This window comes from Sphaerodactylus townsendi, linkage group LG01 (genome assembly GCF_021028975.2).
Source record: "Sphaerodactylus townsendi isolate TG3544 linkage group LG01, MPM_Stown_v2.3, whole genome shotgun sequence".
Lineage (NCBI taxonomy): Eukaryota > Metazoa > Chordata > Lepidosauria > Squamata > Sphaerodactylidae > Sphaerodactylus > Sphaerodactylus townsendi.
Window position 1 is genome coordinate 117,074,332 of NC_059425.1, and position 21,954 is coordinate 117,096,285.

Consider the following 21,954-nt stretch of genomic DNA (forward strand, 5'->3'; position numbering starts at 1 on the left):
TGGTTCCTCCAAAGGCCCGGCAGAACAGCTCCGTCTTGCAGGCCCTGCAGAACTCATCAAGGTCCCGCAGGGCCCGGACAGCTGGAGGGAGAGCGTTCCACCAGGCTGGGGCCAGAGCCATGAAGGCCCTGGCCTGTGTGGAGGCCAGCCGCATCGCTGAGTGGCCGGGGACCACCAGTAGATTGGCCTCGACTGATCGAAGAGGCTGCACAGGGACATATGGGGTGATGCAGTCGCGAAGATACGATGGTCCCAGGCCGCGTAAGGCCTTAAAGGTCAACATCAGCACCTTGAAGATTAGCAGGTTACATGATCCACTATGACCAAAATGTATTTCTGCCCAGTACTACTCATAGGTAGGGGTCCCAACAAATCCAAACTAACCCTTTGGAAAGGTTCAGTAGTTACTGGGAAAGGTTTAAGCTCACTTTTGGTCTTTTCTTTGGGATACCTGATCCTCTGACACAAATTGCAGCTCTTGCAGAAATCTTTTACAAATTTATTTACATTCAGCCAATAAAATTGTCTTTGAATCCTAGCTAAACTTAAACCCAAGGTGACCTGATAGAGGAATGCAATAGGCAAGATTTAAAATCCCTTCCCTGTGGGTTTGTGGTACAACAAGCTGTCTCTCAATCTCTCCCTTCTTTGTATAACCAGCATAAACATATTCCCTATATAATATACCATTTTCCCAAAAGAATAGGACAGGATTGTCTTTTGAAACTACAGAGGGAGATGACCCAACTTTTTCCCACACTTCAGTAAGAGACAAGCATGATCTCTGTGCAATTTTAAACTGTTCGGAGGCTACATGACTAGAAACCTCTTAAGAGTCTGAGGGAGAAACCTCTAACTTTTTACTTTTTTCTCTAGGCATCTCACCCTTTCTGTCATTCCCACACAGATTTTTCTTTCCTTTCTTAGACTGAGACCTGATGACTATAGAATTAATCTTCTCAGTCATGTAAATAAGGTCAGTCCCTACAATAAACTTAACTGTCATGAGCCAACCCCTGGGTACCTATCAGGATACAGACTCTGAGGCAGAATCTGACAACACAGTGCAGCCAGAGTTGGCTGTTCCTGAGGAAGACCAATCAGCAGAGCCAACTCCCAGCCCTTTCCTGCCTGATGACCTTCAGGTGGAGGAGCCTGCAGATCCTCCTAGGGAATGAGTCAGCTTTGCACAGGAGGCGGAAGCAGAGGCAGCTGCTGCAGAAGCAAAGGAAGAGTTCTTGTATTGCAGCACAATATAGGAAAATAGAAGTGTCGGCATCTGATGAAGATTAACTCGTTGCAGAATCTCAACCCCTTGGACAAAGCTCTCTATATAAGCCTTGTTGTGAACTTGCTTCTGCCTGGGTGCAACAACTGTGTTTCCTATTGCCTCCGTATGCCTGGTCTACTGCTGAATCCCAGCCTGTTTATCTGATCTCCTGTGCTGTGATCTGTTGAACTGACCCATGACTACGCCTTCATCTGTTGCCTTCCTTGACCCATTGGACTGTCTTGTGATTCCTCTTTTGTCTGCTGCTTGTTCTGTCCTGCAAGACTGGACCAGACCAATCCCTGCCTGCCTGCAGCACATTAACATTCGAATTATCATGAACAATTATTTTAATCCATTTCTACATTTACAGCAACCAGTTCCATATACATAGGCGGGGATTCAAAAGAAGAAATTCTTATTTTCCCCATCAATTTAGGTTTAACAGAACTTAATATTTTTCTATTAATGGAACTAAGATCTGCACCAGTATCTATAGTTACTAACACAGAAAGATGACACCCCCCCCAAAAAAAATTATGGGTTTACTTCTAAGTTGATCAACCTATTGTCTTTGTTCTTTTGGTATAATTTTTGCAATATCTACCACCTGCTGTCTTGTTACTTCTGCTGAAGCAATTTCAGAGGCAGGTTGGGCTGGTTCCTTGCTGGACTGGACACTTTGTGCCATGATTGCCGAATCAAGCTATGAACACTGGACTGATTTCACAATCACCAGAATATTTTCTTCATTACGGCTGGTCCCTCAGGCAAAGTTTCTGTTTTCTCCCAGTCTTCCGTTTGGAATAAGACCTGATCTTCTCCATACAATTGAACTTTAGTTTCTTTGCGGAGAGTGGGGCATTGATTCTTAAAATGTCCCACTTGGTTGCAATTAAAGCACGTTACTTTCTTGGGAGTAAAGGCTCCCACTGGCTTTACTGCTTTAAACAGCGTCTCTTTCTTTGGCTGTGCAGACTAAACCACTTCTTTACTGATTTTTTTCAGCCTCTCTGGATGGTGGTTTAAAATTGCTGTGCTTTCCAGGAGTCAAACGGAAGGACTTTCTTTCTTTCATCTTTGTGACTGCCATATGGTCAGCAAATGCAGCCAATTCTTAGAGATCAACAGTTTATTTTGCTTGAACCATAGAGATGTCTTCTGGCAAGCCATGATAGAATTGTTCACGTACAATAAGGTTACATGCATCTTCCACAGGCTCTATGGCAGCAGCACGAAACCACTGCTGAGCAACCCACTTCAGCCTGGCCATAAAAGCGGAAAACGCTTCTTTGGGCTTAGGGCAGGGGTCCCCAAACTACGGCCCGGGGGCCAAATGTGGCCCCCTGAAGGCATTTATCTGGCCCGCCAGGCATGGCAGCGATGGCTCCATTCATGTGCAGTGGGGGCTCGAGGGAGAGGAGGAACCGGCCCCAACGGCTGTTGATTGCAGTTACATGATGGCACCCCCAAATCTCCATGAATTTTCTGAACCAGAGTTGGAAACCTTACATGTGGCAACACCTTCTCCGCCCTTCCCTCTCGGCTACTCCATGTGTTGCTCTCAGGCTTTCTGTTCCGCCTCACTCCCATTGGCATCAGCCAGGCTGGCGAATGGCTCGCTGGCTGCTAGGGAGGAAAGAACCCAGGAAGATACCTGATCCTGGGTTAGATGGAATGTTTCATTGGGAAAGTTCTGCTTTTTTTTTTTACAGGGGAAGGTATTCCACAGCCTCCCCAACAATATTTGGAGCCCACCCTGTACTTGACATACTTTGGTCACTGTTCTAAAAATAGACCATGACAGAAAGGCTGAAAGGTGAAATCAAACATTTTACAATCATTTGTGCATAGGAATTTGTTCATAGTTTTTTTTAGTCCGGCCCTCCAACAGTCTGAGGGACAGTGAACTGGGCCCCTGTTTAAAAAGTTTGGGGACCCCTGGCTTAGGGTAAGCTCTTCTCAGTTCATCCTTCAACTGGATCTCAGTCTTTCCAAAGCGGGCTAAAGCCTGTGCTCTGAAATTCTCAAAAGTATCTTATCTAGTTAGAGTTAACTTGCCCAACAGCTGGGCTAAATTACTGGATACATTAGGTCAGAGAGCTTGGATCTGGTCTTGCCATGGAACATTATTACTTTGCAAAGCTGCCTCAAACATGGCAATAACACTGTTGACTGAATCCCTGGATTGATATATAGGGAAAATGTTTCTTCTGCAAAGCAGAAGATTGCTCTTTTACCTTTTCTTTCGTCAGGAGAATCATTGTGGACTGTTGATTGTGCATAAAGGCCTGCAACAGCTTCATCTACTTGCTCATGTCCCCCTGCACCATGGAATTATCCAAAACTGGAGTATCACATCTGTGGCCTCTGGGTACAGGTGATTTTCTGGGGCTCTCATTCTGCTTCTCTTCATCATCATTAATGAACGTCAACCTTTTGCTCATGGCAATCCCTCTGGGTTCCAAAACCTTGGGCTCCCAGACTGGCCTCCACACCCTGCAAGGTCGGCATGGAAGTAATGCTCCTCCTTGAATCCTCTAAGGTAACCTGGAGCTCTCCCGTATGTACCAATTGTGCCTGCAATTGGTGAGGTCTCACCACTGGCTCAGGGTCTTGAAACCTCAGTTTAGAGAAATTCTTCTCCATACTTGCTCCTGAAAAGATATTCCAAAATGCAAAAAAAATATGCTTGCCTCAGTGCCAAGTGAGTGTGGTTCAGAATTACGGTGCTACCGCCATGTCAAAGTCCCTGTGTTCACTCGGGACCAATCAGTGACATTCACAGATGGAACAAAAACTTAATTGAAATAGAGCAATAGCCAGCATAAGAAGGGAAAATCCCAAAATAGTCCAATCAGCAATATTCATGATTGCTCAACCTTAGTTCCCCAAAACAAGCAAAATAGCATTCTTAGGCAGTTTCTGCATGGGCCCCGGGAGCGCCGGAGCACCAGTATACATGACACCAGCACCAACCTGGGGCCATTCACACAGTTGTACGCTTGCAGCCCCGGTGCTCCCTCGCCCCCATGGCGGCACCTCTGCATGAGGTGTACCACTTTTGTTTTTAAAACTTACCCTGCCCTCCTGCATCACTTTGTCAGGATGAGGGGACACGCTCTGTGGTCCTGGCAACACCCTGGGGGGCGGAGGACAGGAGGCATGTCCCTTCACCCTCATGGAGCGACTCAGGAAGAGGGGGCAAGTTTTAATAGCAAATGTAGAGGGCCAAAAAACAGTGCCTTCCACCCCGTGCCATTCACTCGGTGCCACATGGAAGTCAGCGTTTTCCATAAGACTTGCTCATTGAGCCAAAAACACTGTTGTGGGGGGAAACAATCTTCTCTCCCACAACAGCATTTGTACTGGCCCCACACGGTCTAAATGGCCCATGCAGAAACAGCCTTAGTCAGGAACACTGATCAAAGCCAAAAAAAGCAAGGGGGGAAAATACACGTAATAGCATAAGCCGATAGGTAAAGATGTCTCCCTTGGAATATTCTAAGGTATTGTAAAAAAAAGCTATATGTCAGGTGACACTCTGTATCCAATGAAATCATTTCTACTAATTAATTAAAGTACAAATGTTATCTCAAGTACTTGCAAGTGGAGACAGTTACAAACTCTACCAGGAATGCACTTTTCAATTATCTCGTTCAACAGTCTTCTGTGACCTTGGAGAACTGTAAAATAATCTTCAAAGCTGCAGTTACTGAAACAGAGCATACAGACACCACATTTATTTTCTAAAATCATAACAAAATGGCTACTCTCATGCTAAGTTAACATTACAATTTCATAAAAGCACACTTTCTTTACACCCCTGGAATCAGGGTCTCTTGTCCATTTTATAGGGATAATGTTGTCTGGAATACAGGGACTGTATTTGTAAAATGGTGCGGTTGCTTTATAATATCCCTTCAAAATGGAATGTTTTCACATTTTTCTCTGTTGGTAAAACTGGTATAAAAGCATCTCCCTGGCTATTAAGAGATTAATTAACCTTTGAATCTTCATTTGGAATGCACAACACTTATCCAAACAGTATTATAAAACATATCATAATTATATGGACAGTAAGATGTACTATAGACACAATATATTCATTTGCAGCACCTTGTGTTTAACAGGTTGATCCCCATTTTCAGACACCGTGATGTCAAAAGTTAATTAATCCTTTAACAACCAGACAGATGTTGTTATCCCTGTTTTACAAGCATAGAAAATTAATGACAGAAAAGCAGAATCACAGTAATTGACCAAAAGTGGAATAAAACCTGAATAGATCCTCCGTTCCATTCCTGAATAGATCCTCCGTTCCATTGTACTTGGCTCACTGTAAGCCAAGCTTCCTTTCACCCCTTTTAGCATTATCAAATGTGTTCATAAAGAAGCTAGAATTTCTTCAGAGCCTTCAGAGACCTTTCACTATTAATGCTTCTTTTCAATAGCTAAGGATGTGATCTCTCAAAGGGTTATGTGGGTGAATAATTTTATTCATTACTAAAAAAAATATACAAGTTGTGCAGCTGTTTAGATGACTTCATTGAATTCAAATTGGTGTGCCCAATTACAAGGCTTTTCACTCCCTTTAGGGGGGTGCACTTCTTGGAGGCGTGAATGCACTGCACACTTCATTTCCTGGAAACCCGGTAGAACAATATCGAATGCAGTGTGCACTGATCTTGGAGAAGCTGGAACTGCAAGACATTCTGCACGATGAACTCCAAAGACTTGACAGGTGAGAAATATTTACGTGGAAGGGAAAGAGAAAAATGTTTAAACTGGTGCTAATACAGGCTACACAGTTTTACATGATGACCATCATCTTACTATATACTGTCTGTATCTGCATGGCAAGGAAATCTAAAGAATACATAATGAAGTCCTATCCCTGATACTGTGTGAAAATGTGGGGATAACAAGGGAATATTAAACCATCTTCCTTATATGCCCAGTCTCTGCAAATGACCAGCTTCCAAACTAGAGGTATATTTTACATATAGAATTTAGAAGTAGCAATTGCAGAGGCGTAGCTGGGCCAGAGTGCGCCCGGTGCACACTCTGGCTTTTTCACCCCCACACCCCCACCTCCCCGCAGTGGCGCCCCCCACTCCCACTTACTTTAGAAAACCGAGCAGGCTGGAGAACAGGCCTTCCTGTTCTGGTGGGAACTACACTTCCCAGGGTCTCCTGGGAAATGTAGATCCCACCAGAACAGGAAGACCTGTTCTGCAGCCTGCTTGGTTTCCTTAAGTAAGTGTGGGGGGGCACCGCAGGGGGTCCGCTGTGGGGGGAAATCACGCCAGCCCCCCCCCCCGCGCGGCGCCCCCCTCATGGTGGCGCCCCCCCCCCACTCCCACTCACTTTAGAAAATCAAGCAGGCTGGAGAACAGGCCTTCCTGTTTTGGAGGGAACTACATTTCCCAGGGTCTCCTGGGAGCTTCGCTGCTGAGCAATTGTGCAGCATCTGAATCCACCCAAAGTGCTTTTATGACTCTGTTATAAAAAGAAGGAAGAATAATGCTCGTGTGCATTATTGGACAACCGAAACACATACACTGTCTTTGGAATGAAAGTAATATCTAACCACATTCAACTTCCTCTCATGCTGGCTTCACAAATCTAAACCAGCAGCTACAGGGAGCTGCAGTACCGTAGTGGTTAAGAGCAGGTACACTAATCTGGGGAACCGGGTTTGATTCCTCGCTCTGCTGCCTGAACTGTGGAGGCTTATCTGGGGAATTCAGATTAACCTGTGCACTCCAACACACACCAGCTGGCTGACCTTGGGCGAGTTACAGCTCTTCAGAGCTTTCTCGGTCCCACCCACCTCACAGGGTGTTTGTTGGTTGGGGAGGGAAAGGAGATTGCAAGCCCCTTTGAGTCTCCTTTACAGGAGAGAAAGTGGGGCTATAAATCCAAACTCTTCTTCTTCTTCTACATCTTCTAAAATAACAGATGCTTCAAAAGTGATGGAGGACACACATGGTGACTAGGGCCGTTTCCGCACGGGCAAAATATGACGTCGTCGCAACGGAAAAAGAAGCGTCAGAGCGAGAGCGTTCGCACGCGCAGCGGCGGAGGTGCGCAGTCGCGCCGTCGCGAAAACGCTAAACCGGCGCGAAGACGGTGTATTCAGAAAACGCTTAAAACCACTCTTTTTCCCCATGTGACGCATCGACGCCGCACTCGTGCGAACAGCCGCCACGGAGCTGTCGTCACAAATGGCGTCGGGCCTGCACGGCTTCGCAAGTGCGCAGGCGCAACGTCGCGAGACGCCGCTTCCGCAGCGCTTCCGTGCGAACCGTCACATTTCTGCGGGGCTGCGGACGCCCGCAGCTCCGCCTGTCTGTGTGAACGCTTTTTTTGGGATGCGTCGCAATTTGCGACGTCATCGCGTCGCTGCTTTTGGCCGTGCGGAAACGGCCTAGAATTACTAGCTGGGTATTTGTAAGCAAGAAGACTCAGCTGACTGATTCATTCCATGTGTGTGTGGCTCTGATTCTGTATCATTTTGTACATTGAAACTGGATACATATCTTGACATTTAAAATGAAGAATCCAAAGAAATAATCTGGACAATTCAACCATTGAAGTGGAATCAAATTTTTAAAATTAATATTCCTAATATGATTTGGCAGGATACACTTCAAAACCCTTTAGGAGCAACTGAGTTACTGTTGAGCTATTAATGTATGGTTTTGCTATTGAACCAATGTGTGATTATGGATTTACTTTACTTTTTAAAAAATGTCATACTTTGCCTGTATTACAATAGTATCAAATTAACTATCTAAATATTATATATTAAAAATGTAATTGTCCATAATATTGAAATTACTGTTTAAAAATAACATATATCCACCAGAATCAAACTCTGCATTTAACTAAAAGATTATTTGCATAGAATATTTTAAATTGGCACATGAGATATGCTGCTCATTTGCTGTAAAATAAAAATTCAATTTTAACTTTCTCAAATATGTTAAATTGTAAAATGGCCATGTTATGAGTCTGAAATTCAGGAAGTTTGGGGCTAGAACTCAATTCCTAGACATTCAGAGAACTTAAGTTTGAATACACAAAACAAAAACAACATTAAGTAATTTGTTTTTTGTAAAATTATATTTATAAAATGTGTTTTTATTCTGTAGATTGCAGCATGAAAATTCATGCCATTTTCATCAGTCCCAGGAGGCAAAGAACAATGGTCCTGAGGCATCTTTTAACAATAACACACTTGAAAAACCAGAAGAAACGTCTCAGCAGCAATATTCAGATGGAATGGACGATACTGAAGTCCACCCTCACTCAGCCAAAAGAGACCCTAAAGATGCTGAGCACCCAGGAGGATTCTTAAGTAACCAAACATCCTATGTATCATCACAACAGAAAAAAATTAGTGAGAATGCCAGGGATGGTGGCTTACGCTGGTTTGACAGTATAGTGGGTGGCAGTGCTGAAACTGAGAAGAGCATTTGTGAGCCTCCATTTGCCAGAACTTCTCAAGATAGTTTGACTTTGAAAGCAGCGAAGACTGAACCCCATTCTAAAGATAAAAATTATTTAATAGAAACTAAGCACCCTGAGATAGGAGAATCACTGACAACCAAAGCTCCAGGGGATACGTGCAGACAGGTAATTGTTTCTGGCCAGGTGGGGGGAAATGAAGAAAAGCCTTTAAGTTTCTCTGCAGAAACAAACGACAAAAGCCCTGGTGCAGCATTTCCAACACTACCTGATCCGGTGATTACTCAAACAGCATCTAAGAAGTGGCAGCAGTTGAACGTTGAAAAGGCTCGTGGATTTTGTGCAAGTACACCAGATCCTAAGACTGGAAGTGGTCTTGCTCCATTTTCTCCCCATTCAACAGTTGTTTCACAATTACCTACGAAGGATATGAGTGTTTTTCCATTGTACAATATGTCGACAAATCAGAGCTTGGTGACTTCAATCAAGAAACGAAGTAGGGATCACCTAAATGAAGGAGGCATGACAGGAGGTTTTGGTGAGCCTGAAATCCAAGAGAAATCTGGGCAAAAAGTTGCTAAACTAGCCAAGTTTTTATTTAGACCAAAGTCAAAGCTTGTTAGCTGTTCTGAAAATGAGAATGAGGCCAGATTGCTGGGCACAGTTTGCAGCCCTCAAAGTATTGTTAGAAATGTATCAGAGAGAGAACAGGCCAGGGAGGAAGGTTCTAACACATACCAGAAAGAATGCAGTATTCTCAATGGCAATATGAGCATGAAGAAAAGCCCCTGTAATAAAAACAGAGAAAAGCAGCAGCAAAGGAAAGCGTTATCTCCCCCTTCTACGAAAGCAAAAGGATTGGGAGAAGAAACAGTGGAAGGACTCAACACAAAGAAAGTGTGCTCCAGTACACTGGCAAAATTAGCCCTGTTTTCCTTCAAACCAGCTGATGAATCCAAACCAGAGAATGCACCTTCCTTAACTATCACCAGCAGTGACATGGAAATGGAGAGGCTTCCATTGAAGAACCACACTGAAAGTGCAGGTCACTCGAGGAAATGCTTTGAGGTGGGAGAAGTCAGCAAAGTTACAGGGAAATCTTTGTTTTCACTACTAGATTTTGATGACACAGCTCTAGAGTTTGATTGGGATGAAAAAATTAAGAAAACTCCCAAACCTTAAAAACATCAGCTACCTCTTTAATTTTTTAAGTAATTTTGTTATCAATTTAATTTTTGTGTTTGGCAGGAGGCCATAAATACGATAAAATCTAACCTCACATAAAATAATAGGATAAAGACTAAGCACTATACAAAAATCTAACTCACTACACAAAAATTTAACTGCTAGAGTTAAAAAGTGTACATCTAAATCTAGCAGACCTAGCATGGAGTCATTGAGTCCAGTACAACAGCAGCTGACTTGCAGAAAACAACACTCCACAGCTTAAACCTCCACAGCATTCCTACTCTTTTGCAGTTTTTGTCTAGTTGAGCATAACTATTTGAATTATGTAATAACTCCGTTTTAAGCCTAATTCCATCTTCAGCTATCATTTGAAGAATAATGTGATGATGCAGCAGAGTTTTTCTAATTTTGTTCTTCTAGCAGTTCACATGCGTGATTTCATGTTGGTAGCATTACCTGGAAGGGTTAGGTCCACTTACTTAAGTCCTTCTGTGAAATAAATTAAACAAAATCACGCTTGAAAAAATGCTTCTCTGAGCTGTTTCTCTGTCTTTTACAAATGTCATCCTCAGATTACCAGTTGCAGATATGATTACCTTGCAAAAAGTTGCTTTAAATCTGGGGGGGGGGGGGGTTCAAATTGTATTAATAAACATTTTCTCATTTCTGATTTTGCAGCTTTCCATGCAGAGAATATGAGAGTAAAATCTAGTAAAGCAGAATAAACTAAAGCTTCTTAGTTCCACAGAACTTTATTTCTTTTTGTTATATATTCCCCTCCCCATAAAATCCTTTCACTGTTGCACTAGGTAAAGAGAATGGATGGTTTTCATACATATTCATTCAAGAAGGTACTTGCAGTTTCCAGTGGAATTAGAGGGCTTATTCCTGTTTGGGCTTTATAACTATTGCAAGTATGTCTTACTATTGTACTTCAGTTTTAAAAAGCACTCTCCATTTCTTTCCTCTGGTAAAACTAGCATGTTCCTTCATGGTTTTGATCCAAGTATTTAATGTTAATATAGTTTCATATTTCTGTGTATGAGAGGGGGGGGAACTAAGTATTCCACAGATGTCTTGAAGGAAAGAAAGTTATTCTTGTCTGTTAATACATAGATGATCATTGCCCAAATAATATGTAAGTAGGGATATGAAACACTGTGTGCACTTAGGCTGTGATCTTGCTCAGTAGCTGGAACATCAGCTGCCTGCCTGGCACTTCTCCATTGCTGAATCGCCTCCTAACGGGCCTGAAGTCTCTGTTGCTCTCACCAGGTAGGGATAGATCCTGGGGGACTAATTGTCCAGTACCTGGCCCTACAAGGCAAGGAATGGCTGCCCTGACTTCTGGCATGTTGGTAGCATTAACTGGAGGAGTAGGTCCTTCAACTGAGGCCTTCTGTGTCTGGAAGCTGTTGGTGTCTGGAGGGGTCCAGTGGTATCAGGTGCCTCCTTAGCTTCCTTGTCTTCCCTTAGAGTGGTCCCTGGCTCCTCCTGAACATCATCTGAAGAATCTGTTTCTTGATAGCAGCAGAGATGTTGACATGGATGTTTGCCTAGTCCAGTGCCTCAGCATAGAGCAAAGCTAGATAATAGCTGGCCTGGTGGCCCTCTCACCCTTCCTAGCACCAGAGAGGTACAAGCAGAGATTGTATGCCAGACAGAGATAGGCATCTTGGAACTGCATCCGACTTTCTAACCTAAAAGCTCACTAGTTTTTTGTAACTACATTCTGAGATAGAAGTATGGCACTTCCCTCGCCTACAGATAAAACCTAATTTTTTCCCCAAAAAATTAAGCTAATCCCGAATCTTTCTGTATACTTTTTTAGGCCTCATGACAGCAAGCCATTTCCACACAGTATGTATTGCAACAATGGTAGTTGTACTTACTGCATAAATACAGTTCCCAACCGTTGGTCAGGGTCACCTGTTTATAACCAGTATGGGAGGAAGAGTGGCAATCGAGCATGGACTGTGATGGAAACTACAAGGCTGCAGTCCACGCCTGAAAAGACTTTGCCCCCTGAACCAAACTTCACCAAACCTGGGTGGTATCATCAGAAGAGTCTCCCAAAAAATCCCTGAAATTTTGGTGCTGCTCACCTAAAAGCTGTGTTCCCTACAGGCCAAAAACTAAAAAAAACCTAAAAATACAAAAAAACACAAATGGTGGGCGGAGCTTCGGACATGTAATGAGGGGGTTGAACCTGGGAACCCCCCACTTACCTATGTCCTTGCCTCCTGCCCTGTGATTGTTTTCTTTGGTTCCCAGTAGTGCCACTGCTAAGGACTTCAATCCAATGCAGATACATTAAACCAGGAGAAAATTTTACCAGTTGGCAGTTGTGTGTGTATTTTTTAAATTCGCCCGCAATAAACTTCCTGAATTAGATTTGATTTATTGTGATTATTAATGCACAGAATTTGTATCCCACTTTTCCATCCTTACAAGAGCCATCAAGTTTGCTAATAATTTCAAACATACACAATAAAATGACATTTTAAAAACATTTAACATCAACCCTTCTCCCAAATGGATATCAGTAAAACAATAAAAACAGAATTATAATACATACAAGACCTAAAAACATTCATTAGGAAGGCAGGATCATTGAGGGAATGCCAAACAAAACAGTCTTCACCCACTGGTGGAAGATGGCAACAGAAAGGAACAGGCAAATATCCCTGGAGAGAAGAGTTACAGAGCTTTGGTGTCATGTTGGAGAAGACCCTTTCTCAAGTTGCACCCAAAGCAGGGCCTCTGAAGATAAATGTAGTAGTTGAGCAGGTTCAGAAAACCTCAACCCAACTTATGTTTAATGTGTGACAGGCACTAACTTCCAAAACAGTGTGTGAGGGAATGGTTTTCCAAGCACGTGCACAGTGGCTTCATCATTCCCTCCCACGAAGCATGCTTTTGCAGGTAGAAAAGGGCCATGGGGGGCAGTCTTTTTCTCTTACTGACAGTTCCATGTGTCTCCTGGACAGACAAGTGGAAACAGCAGTAAGATAAACAGCCTCCCCCAATGGCCCTTTTCTGTCTGCAAAAGCACACTGAGTGGCATGCAGGGAATGACAAAGCCTCTTGTGCCTCTGTGCATGTTCTCAGGAGCCCATCTTTCTCCACTCCCTCCACATCTATTTGAAGGTGAGCGCTAGTCACATGTTGAACATCTTTTGGGGAGGGGTTCTCCTACTTCCCCTGTTCCAACTCATGTATGCACAAGCATGCTATGTACCAAGATCTACTTTTGGACACAGAATCCAGAATGAACCCATTTCATGCTATAATTGCTTTGCTTTCTGCAAAAGACTTTTGCTGTTAGGATCAGGAATCCTAGTTTGGGATTAAAATTAAAAAGCATTTTCAGGATGCTTTTTAGAAATTTCCAGTAGGCAGCCTCTCAGGCACCCTAGGTTAGGATTTGAGGAGGTCACTCAGTGCCATGCAGTGCTGCTTCAACATTTTTAAATAAATGGCCTGATAACTTTTAAAAAGTCAAATACATTTTAGGCATTTTGACGCCATAGTGAAAGATGCTGCCTTGGGCAGCGGGGGAGAGTCTCCTCTTTGAAGGTTTTTAAACAGAGGCTGGATGGCCATCTTTCAGGAGTGCTTTTGACTGTATTCCTGCATGCATAGGGTTTGACTTGATGACCCTTGTGTCTCTTTCAACTCTATGATTCTATGATAGGACTAGGTGGTATTTGCCTTGTCCTCTTCTTATTGTCCTGGCTTCCTTCTGAATTTCCTCATTGTTTTATGACATTCTGTGTCAAAAACTGGTCTTTTCTGTTAATTTAGAAATCAATGAAACTCTTACAGGTGTGCCAGCTTGATACGTGGATCACTTTGTGGAGGTCATTGCTGATTGTATCACAAGCTTCAAGAAAAAGCTAAAATTCTTAGCCAATTAATAAAATATTAATCTGGTCTCTCAAGTGCTGCTGAGCAGTATTGCGTATCATAGGGGGGGTGTTTATTGATGGGAAAAGGAGCATTAAGTGCTCAGCATTGGTTGCAATAAATTCATTAATGTTATTAATAATATATACTGATTGCTTTAAAAAAAAAAAGCACCTGGGTATGCTAATGTTACCTGTACCACAATCACTTTCAAAACAGATATTTTTCTACAGTTCATGAGAACTGAAGCTATTCTCCTTAGATCTGATATTGTTTCCCTGTGCCAGAAATTCTAGTCCTCTAAGAACTGATCTTAGTGCAAGTGCAAGTAAATCCCTGTGCTTGAAATGTTGGTGTGCTCCATTAGCTTTTCTTGCATGTCCTCACTATGACACAGAGCACCATTGTGGCGTATCAGAATATTGGACTAGGATCATGGACAAGCAAACTGGAATTTCCATATCATCATAGAATCCTACTGGGCACCCTTGAGCTACTACTGCATAATCAGCCTGACTTTCCTCATCAGTTTGTAGTGAGAAGAAAACAGAAGAGTGGAGAATGCTTTAACAATCAGGTTCAGAGAGAAAGGCAGGGAATAAAGAAAATAAATCAATAAACATGGTTTTGTATTTGCATCTGCCCATTTAATGGTACAATCCAACTTTGATGTAAATGCCATTATTCTGAGTAAGCATGTGTAAGTGTAGGCAACAACAAAAAATTCAGGGCAGTCTGTGCTGCTTTCCCTACACCCCATCTCTTTTAAAAAATTGAACTACATCAGCTGACTTCCACACAGCTAATAAAGGAGCAAGAGGTTCTTCAAAGATAAAATGAGGGAGAGGCTTTCCATGTAGATAACTGAGCTGTTTGGGCAAAGGTTAGGATTTTAAAATATCAAATAAATAGTTTCAGTCTCCTAAGATTATGTTTTCCCCCAGAACCTCTAGACATTCTCATTTACTTGGTACATACAATCACTGCCATAACAATGTGTGGACTGGTTTCATACTGTTTTTCATCGGTCATCATATGGTTAAGTGTACTGGGAATATCTTGTTGAGGGGAAAACTGGCTGGTGCTGGTGTTAGGAATTCCTTCCATTATAACTTGCTTGTAAGTTGTATTCCAGTCTATATTCTATTAACTTAGCTATGTTGATCCATGCAATGTCCAGATTGGATTACTGTAACATACTGTATTTGGGGCTGCCCTTGAAGATGATCTGGAAGCTTCAATAGATACAAATGTAGCAGCTACTTAAGAAGAAGAAATCTGGAACATATAACTTCTGCAATGGTTCCTTTTTTGCTTACAGACCCAGTTTTAAAAATTGGTTCTTACTTTTAAAGCCCTCCCTGCTCCAGGATGCTCCATACCCAATGGACTACATCTTCCAATATACCCCTGCATGTCAATAGCATTCCTTAAATGATTTCCTCCTTGTTGTCCCTGTCTTTGATTGGTTCTCTCCTCTGTTTTGTCAAATGCATTTTCAGTTTTAGGAGGACCATTGGTTTACCTGTGGTGGTGTGGAGGGCACCATCACTTTCTCTCTTCTATTGTGCATGTAAAGGTATCTTATTTCAGAGAGTCTTTGGAGCGGGAGAAGAGACAAATGAAGCAGTAGGTGACTTTAAAGGACTGCTGTGTATTTTTAGGCTGTCTAGATCAGCTGTAGCTGCTAATGGAATCATTGTGTTGGTTTCATTATTTTGTGTCTTCAGAAAAAGCTATATAAATGTTTTGTAGAAAAATAGGTAGGTATGGGTGTATTGCAGCCCTATTATTAGGAGTAATAATCAGTTTTGGAAATTAACAAAGCTATATAAATGACTAGAGTTGTTTTCTGGCCACTAGAGGACACTCTAACGTTTGTAGTCCTATCTGTATTATGTAGGTGGGCAGCTCTGTAAAAGGGGAAAAGAGGTCAGGTTTCCTCAGAATTCCACTTAGGTCTAGACAGCTGACACCCAGGAAAGTGCTCTTAGGTTCACTATTAATATAATGAATGCTATATTCCGTTCTGCTTTTGATCTTCTAAGGGATCAGTATGGCATTAGAGAGATGTTTGATTAAAGTGTTGGTTATGTTTTTAATAGGGAGGTTTCCAGTTTTCGGCTGCTTGTTTCAGCAGCCAAGGGTGCCTGCTGAAGTCAATAAAGTATTTTATGCAGGATGTTGACAATGACTGAAGGTTATGGTTTGAAAGTTACTTCTGTTTTCATTTTTTAATCTGCATGCTGATGAAGAATTCTGGAGAACTTGGTATCTTGTTATAGACTAATGCCTCAACCTATTTCTTTTGTTCATCTCTTGCCTGAAGTGAAGAAGAGAAGAAGAAGAAGAGTTTGGATTTATATCCCCCCTTTCTCTCCTGCAGGAGACTCAAAGGGGCTCACAATCTCCTTGCCCTTCCCCCCTCACAACAAACACCCTGTGAGGTAGGTGGGGCTGAGACAGCTCCGAGAAGCTGTGACTAGCCCAAGGTCACCCAGCTGGCGTGTGTGGGAGTGTACAGGCTAATCTGAATTCCCCAGATAAGCCTCCACAGCTCAGGCGACAGAGCTGGGAATCAAACCCGGTTCCTCCAGATTAGATACATGAGCTCTTAACCTTAACCTTAACCTTAACCTCCTACGCCACTGAAAGGTTGTTTGTATGTTAAGACTGAGATCTAAAGTTTGTTTCTCTTTTCCATTTCATTCCTTTCCTCAAACGGTTCAAAGTATTTTTTCAAAAAGATTGATTGTGAATCAATCTTTTAATTATGTGTAATTGATTCTATTTTAAGATTATCTGGGTCTGCAACCTTTAAGAGTATTGCTTTGTTTCCAACATTTCCTGTTCAAATATTTGTTTGTGAACAACTCCGCCCCCCTCCCCCGGCTGATTTTATACAGATGAAATTCTTCTGGTAATTCAGATCTACACTGGTTCAGAGCTTTATCCCAATGTTATGGAAAGCAAAGTAATTGTACTCCTTGATTTCAGTGCATGTGAGAACATGAATAAGTGTGTAACATGTAATCTTATGCAGAATTACTCTGCATAGGACTGCACTATAAATGCCACATGCGTCTACTACATCACGGCATAGCAATCTGGAACCTTTTAATAGTGACAGTCAAGACAAGATTTTCCTTGGCTGCTTCTCCTCTCACCCTCCATTCACAGTGGTGTTCCTGCATATGGGCACGGTGGGCCAGGGCACCCCCTTGTGGTGGGCGCCAAAAATGCAGGTTCGTTTGTGGTTTTTTGGTATTTTCAGTGGTTTTTTGTTTTTGGCCTGCAGGGGGCACAGATTGTGGGCTAGAAGCACCAAAATTTCAGGGATTTTTCAGGAGACTCTCCTGATGATTTCACCCAAGTTTGGTGAGGTTTGGTTTAGGGAGTCCAAAGTTATGGACTCCCAAAGGGAGTGCCCCATCCCCCATTATTTCCAATGGGAGCTAATAAGAGATGGGGCTACACCTTTGAGGGTCCATAACTTTGGACCCCCTGAACCAAACGTCACCAAACCTAGGTGATATTATCAGTAGGGACTCACGAAGATACTCTGAAATTTTGGTGCTGCTATCTTAATAATTGCACCCCTGCTTTAAAAGTGGCTTGGACAGATTTATGGAGGAGAAGCCAATTTATGGCTACCAATCTTGATCCTCTTTGATCTGAGATTGCAAATGCCTTAACAGTCCAGGTGCTTGGGAGCAACAGCCGCAGAAGGAGCAGCAGTGGCGTAGGAGGTTAAGAGCTCGCGTACCTAATCTGAAGGAACCGGGTTTGATTCCCAGCTCTGCTGCCTGAGCTGTGGAGGCTTATCTGGGGAATTCAGATTAGCCTGCGCACTCCCACACACGCCAGCTGGGTGACCTTGGGCTAGTCACAGCTTCTCGGAGCTGTCTCAGCCCCACCTACCTCACAGGGTGTTTGTTGTGAGGGGGGGAAGGGCAAGGAGATTGTAAGCCCCTTTGAATCTCCTGCAAGAGAGAACGGGGGGATATAAATCTAAACTCTTCTTCTTCTCTTCTAATTGATACATCACATCTACCCGGATTTTTGTCTGCCTCAGAAAATATCTTCTTTGGTTTTCCAGAAAGGGAATCCTGGCAGTGGCAGAAGATATCTTCTGTCTAATCATGGGAATTTGTCTCAGGAGAGAGAGATACCAACCAGCTATCCAATTGACTGGTAATGACTCTACACTTAGTGCATAAGTGAGAGTTACTATTAGTTCTGTACTCTGTGCACCAACTAAATTAATCCCCAGTTTGGCTAATATAAAACCTGCCATGTCTACTTCTGTTTTCTGTCTAAAAAGCAAACTGATTGTTCCAATTAATGCTGGAGACAACTCTAAACAACTGCATTTTCAAAGGGAGAGTGGTCATGGCATCTTTGTCCCAGTAGCCTTTTGCAGCTGGAAGTATTTCACATCAAGAACAAGTTAACTTGAATCCACAAAGTGCTGCATGATACACGATCTTGAAGTTCCCATATATTGAGGATGGGGTGTCTGTAGTTGCCTTTCCCATTGCAGATATACTTGTTTAACTTCTCAACTGAGAATTCTGTAAGCTCTGTGACTTGTAGATGGTCCTGAAAAAATAACATGATACTGTTATTGTCTTATGAATGTTTATTTAATAACTGCTACAAAGTCAAAGATCAAGAATGGCAGTTAAGTTGTGAAGAAGACAAAAAAATGGTTTTAGACAACTCTAGAATAGATGCTTGTCCTCTCCTATCTAGAGCTCAACTTGGATCTGCCAAAGCAAAACCATACAGAGAATTGCCCCCTCCCTTCTCCCCACTTTGTCCAAGGAGAAAGTGTCATTCCTTTGTCCAAGGAGAAAGTGTTGATGACTTATATACCAGCCTGTGCTGGTATAAAAAGATTTGCCTTGTGATAGAGCAGAAACTGCTGACACAAGAGCTTCCCCCGCCCCAGTCCTGCTTGAGATCACTTTCAGCTCTCCTTGTAGTTGTCTCATCAGAAACCTGACAAACCCCCCACTGCCTGAGATTGGTGGGGAGGGAATGAAACAGAAACTGCTAAACTGACAGAAAGGCAACAAAAAGCAGTTCCTAGGAAAGACATCCTCTACTTGCCTAGAGTGCAAGGGGCAAACTGACAACACAGGCAACATTATTGGCCTTCATGTGGCAGAAACACTGTTCCCCATCAATGCCAGATTTTTCTTGAGTTATGTCTGAGAAAATGTTGCCCCTCACAAAACTAGACATGGACACTCTGGCACCCACACCATTCTTGTGATGGAAGTTAGAAACAGTTTTAGTATATTATCATCCACCTGTACATATGTGAGAAGGAGTGGGTGGAGAAAGGCTTTTGTGTCAAAACACACTCTTTCCTGGCCAGTCATTTGCTCATAAAACGCACTGCACTGTAACGCACTGTACATAAAACGTCTCAGTACTGTAGGTCTTTTTAATTTAAAAGCTATTAACCGCCCACGATCCATTGGGCTAATGTTCACTGGAGCAAATGCAACATAGAGCCTTTTCACAAAGGAATATCTTCTTAGTGCCTCTGGCAGGGGACTAGAATTACCCACTTCTAGCTGGATCTTGTTTCCTCAATACCAACTGACAGACAGAATCAGATCTGAGCAGACGTAATAAGTGCAATCTGTATAATCTGGCATTCATTATATTGTGTTTCTTAATATGCTTCAGTGCTGATGACGGCCCATGTCTGCAGCTGCCCAGCTTCCTCGTTGTCTACAGGTTTTTCAAGATGAAATGTTCATCTTATTAGAGGCTGATCTAGAAATCAGTGAAATTAAAAGAAAGATTGTCCTTAAATTTTGGCATTGTCCTTAAACGCTGCTTTACATAATGCTGCTTTATTCAGCAGCAACACGGAGGAGCACTTCTAGTGGACAACTAGATGCTTTACATGAAAGCCATAATGGAGTTAGCGTGTGAAATTAGGAGAGGAGGCTGGGGGTGCAGATCACTACTCTGCCGTGAATCAAACCAGATGACCTTGGGCCAGTCACTCTTTCTCGGCCTCATCTAGTTTTCAGGGTTGTTGTGAGAATAAAGGGGGGAAGGCTGAAGCATCATGTAAGCTGCTCTAAGCTCTTTGAAGGAATGGCAGGATAAAATGTGATTAATTGATGGACAGTGTTTGAAAGATGCTCTATAGGGTAACCAACTAATCAAGAAAAAACAACTAAGGCTCTAGTAACAACTTGGTCTGTAGTAATCAATACATCAAACTTTTCATAGCCGGGGGGATGGGGGGGGGCACAATCCCTTCCTACCATCCGCACTTTAGACTTTTCAACTCTAACATTAGGGATGGCCATGGATGTGAGGTTCCAGCAGCTTCATAGAATCAGGTCCATCTATGATCTATTGGGCTCCTGCACGCAGCTACCACTGCTTGGAAAGTTTTTACAGTTGCCTACACACTGTGGCCTTTGCCACAGATAACAGCAGAATAAACTTTTTCATTGTAGGAAGTTTTGGCATTTATACAGCTGATAAGACAGCCAGGTTGGGAAAACCTCATTATTCCCAGGTGTACATTTTTGCATCCTGTGGGGAAAATATTTCATCCCTCTGAAGTGAGCAGCACCTGAACATTTGCTACAGCATTCTGTTGTGTTCCTGCCATCGGGAATTCCTGAACCAAGATTGGTCAGGATCTTCTACACACTTGGGTATGTGTGAGAAGGAACTGTTCACCCTTTGTTTCAGAGCGTGCGTGTGTGTTAGCTGGAGACCATCATTTCTCATTCAGCCATTTTCTCCTGCCAGAAAGGTAGGGGAAACAAGTGCTAGGTAACCAAAAATTACATTAGGTTAGAAATCTTTTCCTTTTCTTACTTGCACCCTCATTATTTACTAGCTGTAGCATATTTACTCCCTAGACATGTTAATAGTGGAATAAAGCTTTGTACGTAAGAGAAAAACAGACTGGGTGATTCCTGCTTGTGAGTGTTGCCATGTCCCACATTACCCGCACCTCTGACTGAAGGTCCTCCTGGAATCACACTCGTAAAGGGGTGGATTCTGAGAGGGGGGGGGGTGGCTACTGAAAATAAAGCTTCTTTATTTCCCCTCAAAGCTTCTTTGAGCATTGGGGATAGGGTTGCCAACCTCCAGGTGGGGCCTGGATATCTGCTTTTACAATTGATTTTCACACTACAGAGATCAACTCCCCTGGAGAAAACAGCTTCTTTGGAGACTGAACTCTATGGAATTGTACCCTGCTGAGGTCCCTTCCCTCCCTAAATCCTGCCCTCCTTAGGCTCCATCTGAAAAATTCCAGGTATTTCTTGATCCAGAGCTGGCAACCCTGCACTTAGGGAGAAGTGAGGGATCTCCACAAGAAAGGTGGCTTTCCTGAAAACAAAAAGACCCCCCCCCCCATCCTCTGGGCAGGATTGTGCCTCATTTGCCTGCTTTCTTGCTGGTTGCAAAAGCCAGGAGAGAGGGTTACCTGACAGATTCTAGGATGGTAAACATTACAGCAATGATGTGAGAAGTAGTCTTAAATCATGCCCTTAATGCAACCTCAATCAAAGCAAGCAACATTCTACTGATGCATATTTAAGTTTGTTTTGTTTATTCCCTAGCTGTCTACTTGTAAAGGATTGATTCATGTGACAGCTAGCAACATCCAGACCAGAGTGTGCCAGACTAATTTTATTCCACATATTTGAATTACTTTTGCTGTTTTTTGGGCAAAGTCCGACAACAGTGTCCAAGGAAACATGGATGCCCAAGACTTGCATTGAAGCTGATAAGTGGCCAGCAAATCAGACATTCTAATTTTTTTATTAATCTGGTTTTAATGCAGTTGTTTTCAAACTGTCCACATTTGGAGGACACTCTTCACATTGACTCAGTGGCCAAGGAATCCCATAGACTTTGCCACAGATGTCTTCATGTTACAGAGGAGTGGCTCGTCCTAGGGCCTGTGGGACATTACCATGGTGTTACATGAGTGCAGAATATGCCCCCTGATCTTCTAAGCGGTCTCCTATATCTGCAGTTCTCTACATGAGAGCGCAAGTGAAAGCAAGCTATTTTTCAGGCAGCTCGTCTGACTGATTGATCTTCTCATTGAG

At 42.8% G+C, this 21,954-nt stretch overlaps 1 protein-coding gene across 2 annotated transcripts in view; it reads left to right on the top strand.

Annotated features, from left to right (window-relative positions):
• MCM9 (minichromosome maintenance 9 homologous recombination repair factor) overlaps nucleotides 1-12,326 on the top strand; it is a 52,166-nt gene extending 39,840 nt beyond the window's left edge. The window contains exons 11-12 of one of the 2 annotated variants that reach the window (XM_048492166.1): nucleotides 5,869-6,014; nucleotides 8,431-8,566. In XM_048492166.1, the coding sequence (XP_048348123.1) occupies nucleotides 5,869-5,996 (128 nt within the window). In that variant the 3' untranslated portion in view covers nucleotides 5,997-6,014; nucleotides 8,431-8,566. Of the gene's footprint in view, nucleotides 1-5,868; nucleotides 6,015-8,430 lie in introns of both variants that reach the window. The other variant, XM_048492157.1, reaches the window with a different exon arrangement.
• The last annotated feature ends 9,628 nt before the right edge of the window (nucleotides 12,327-21,954 follow it).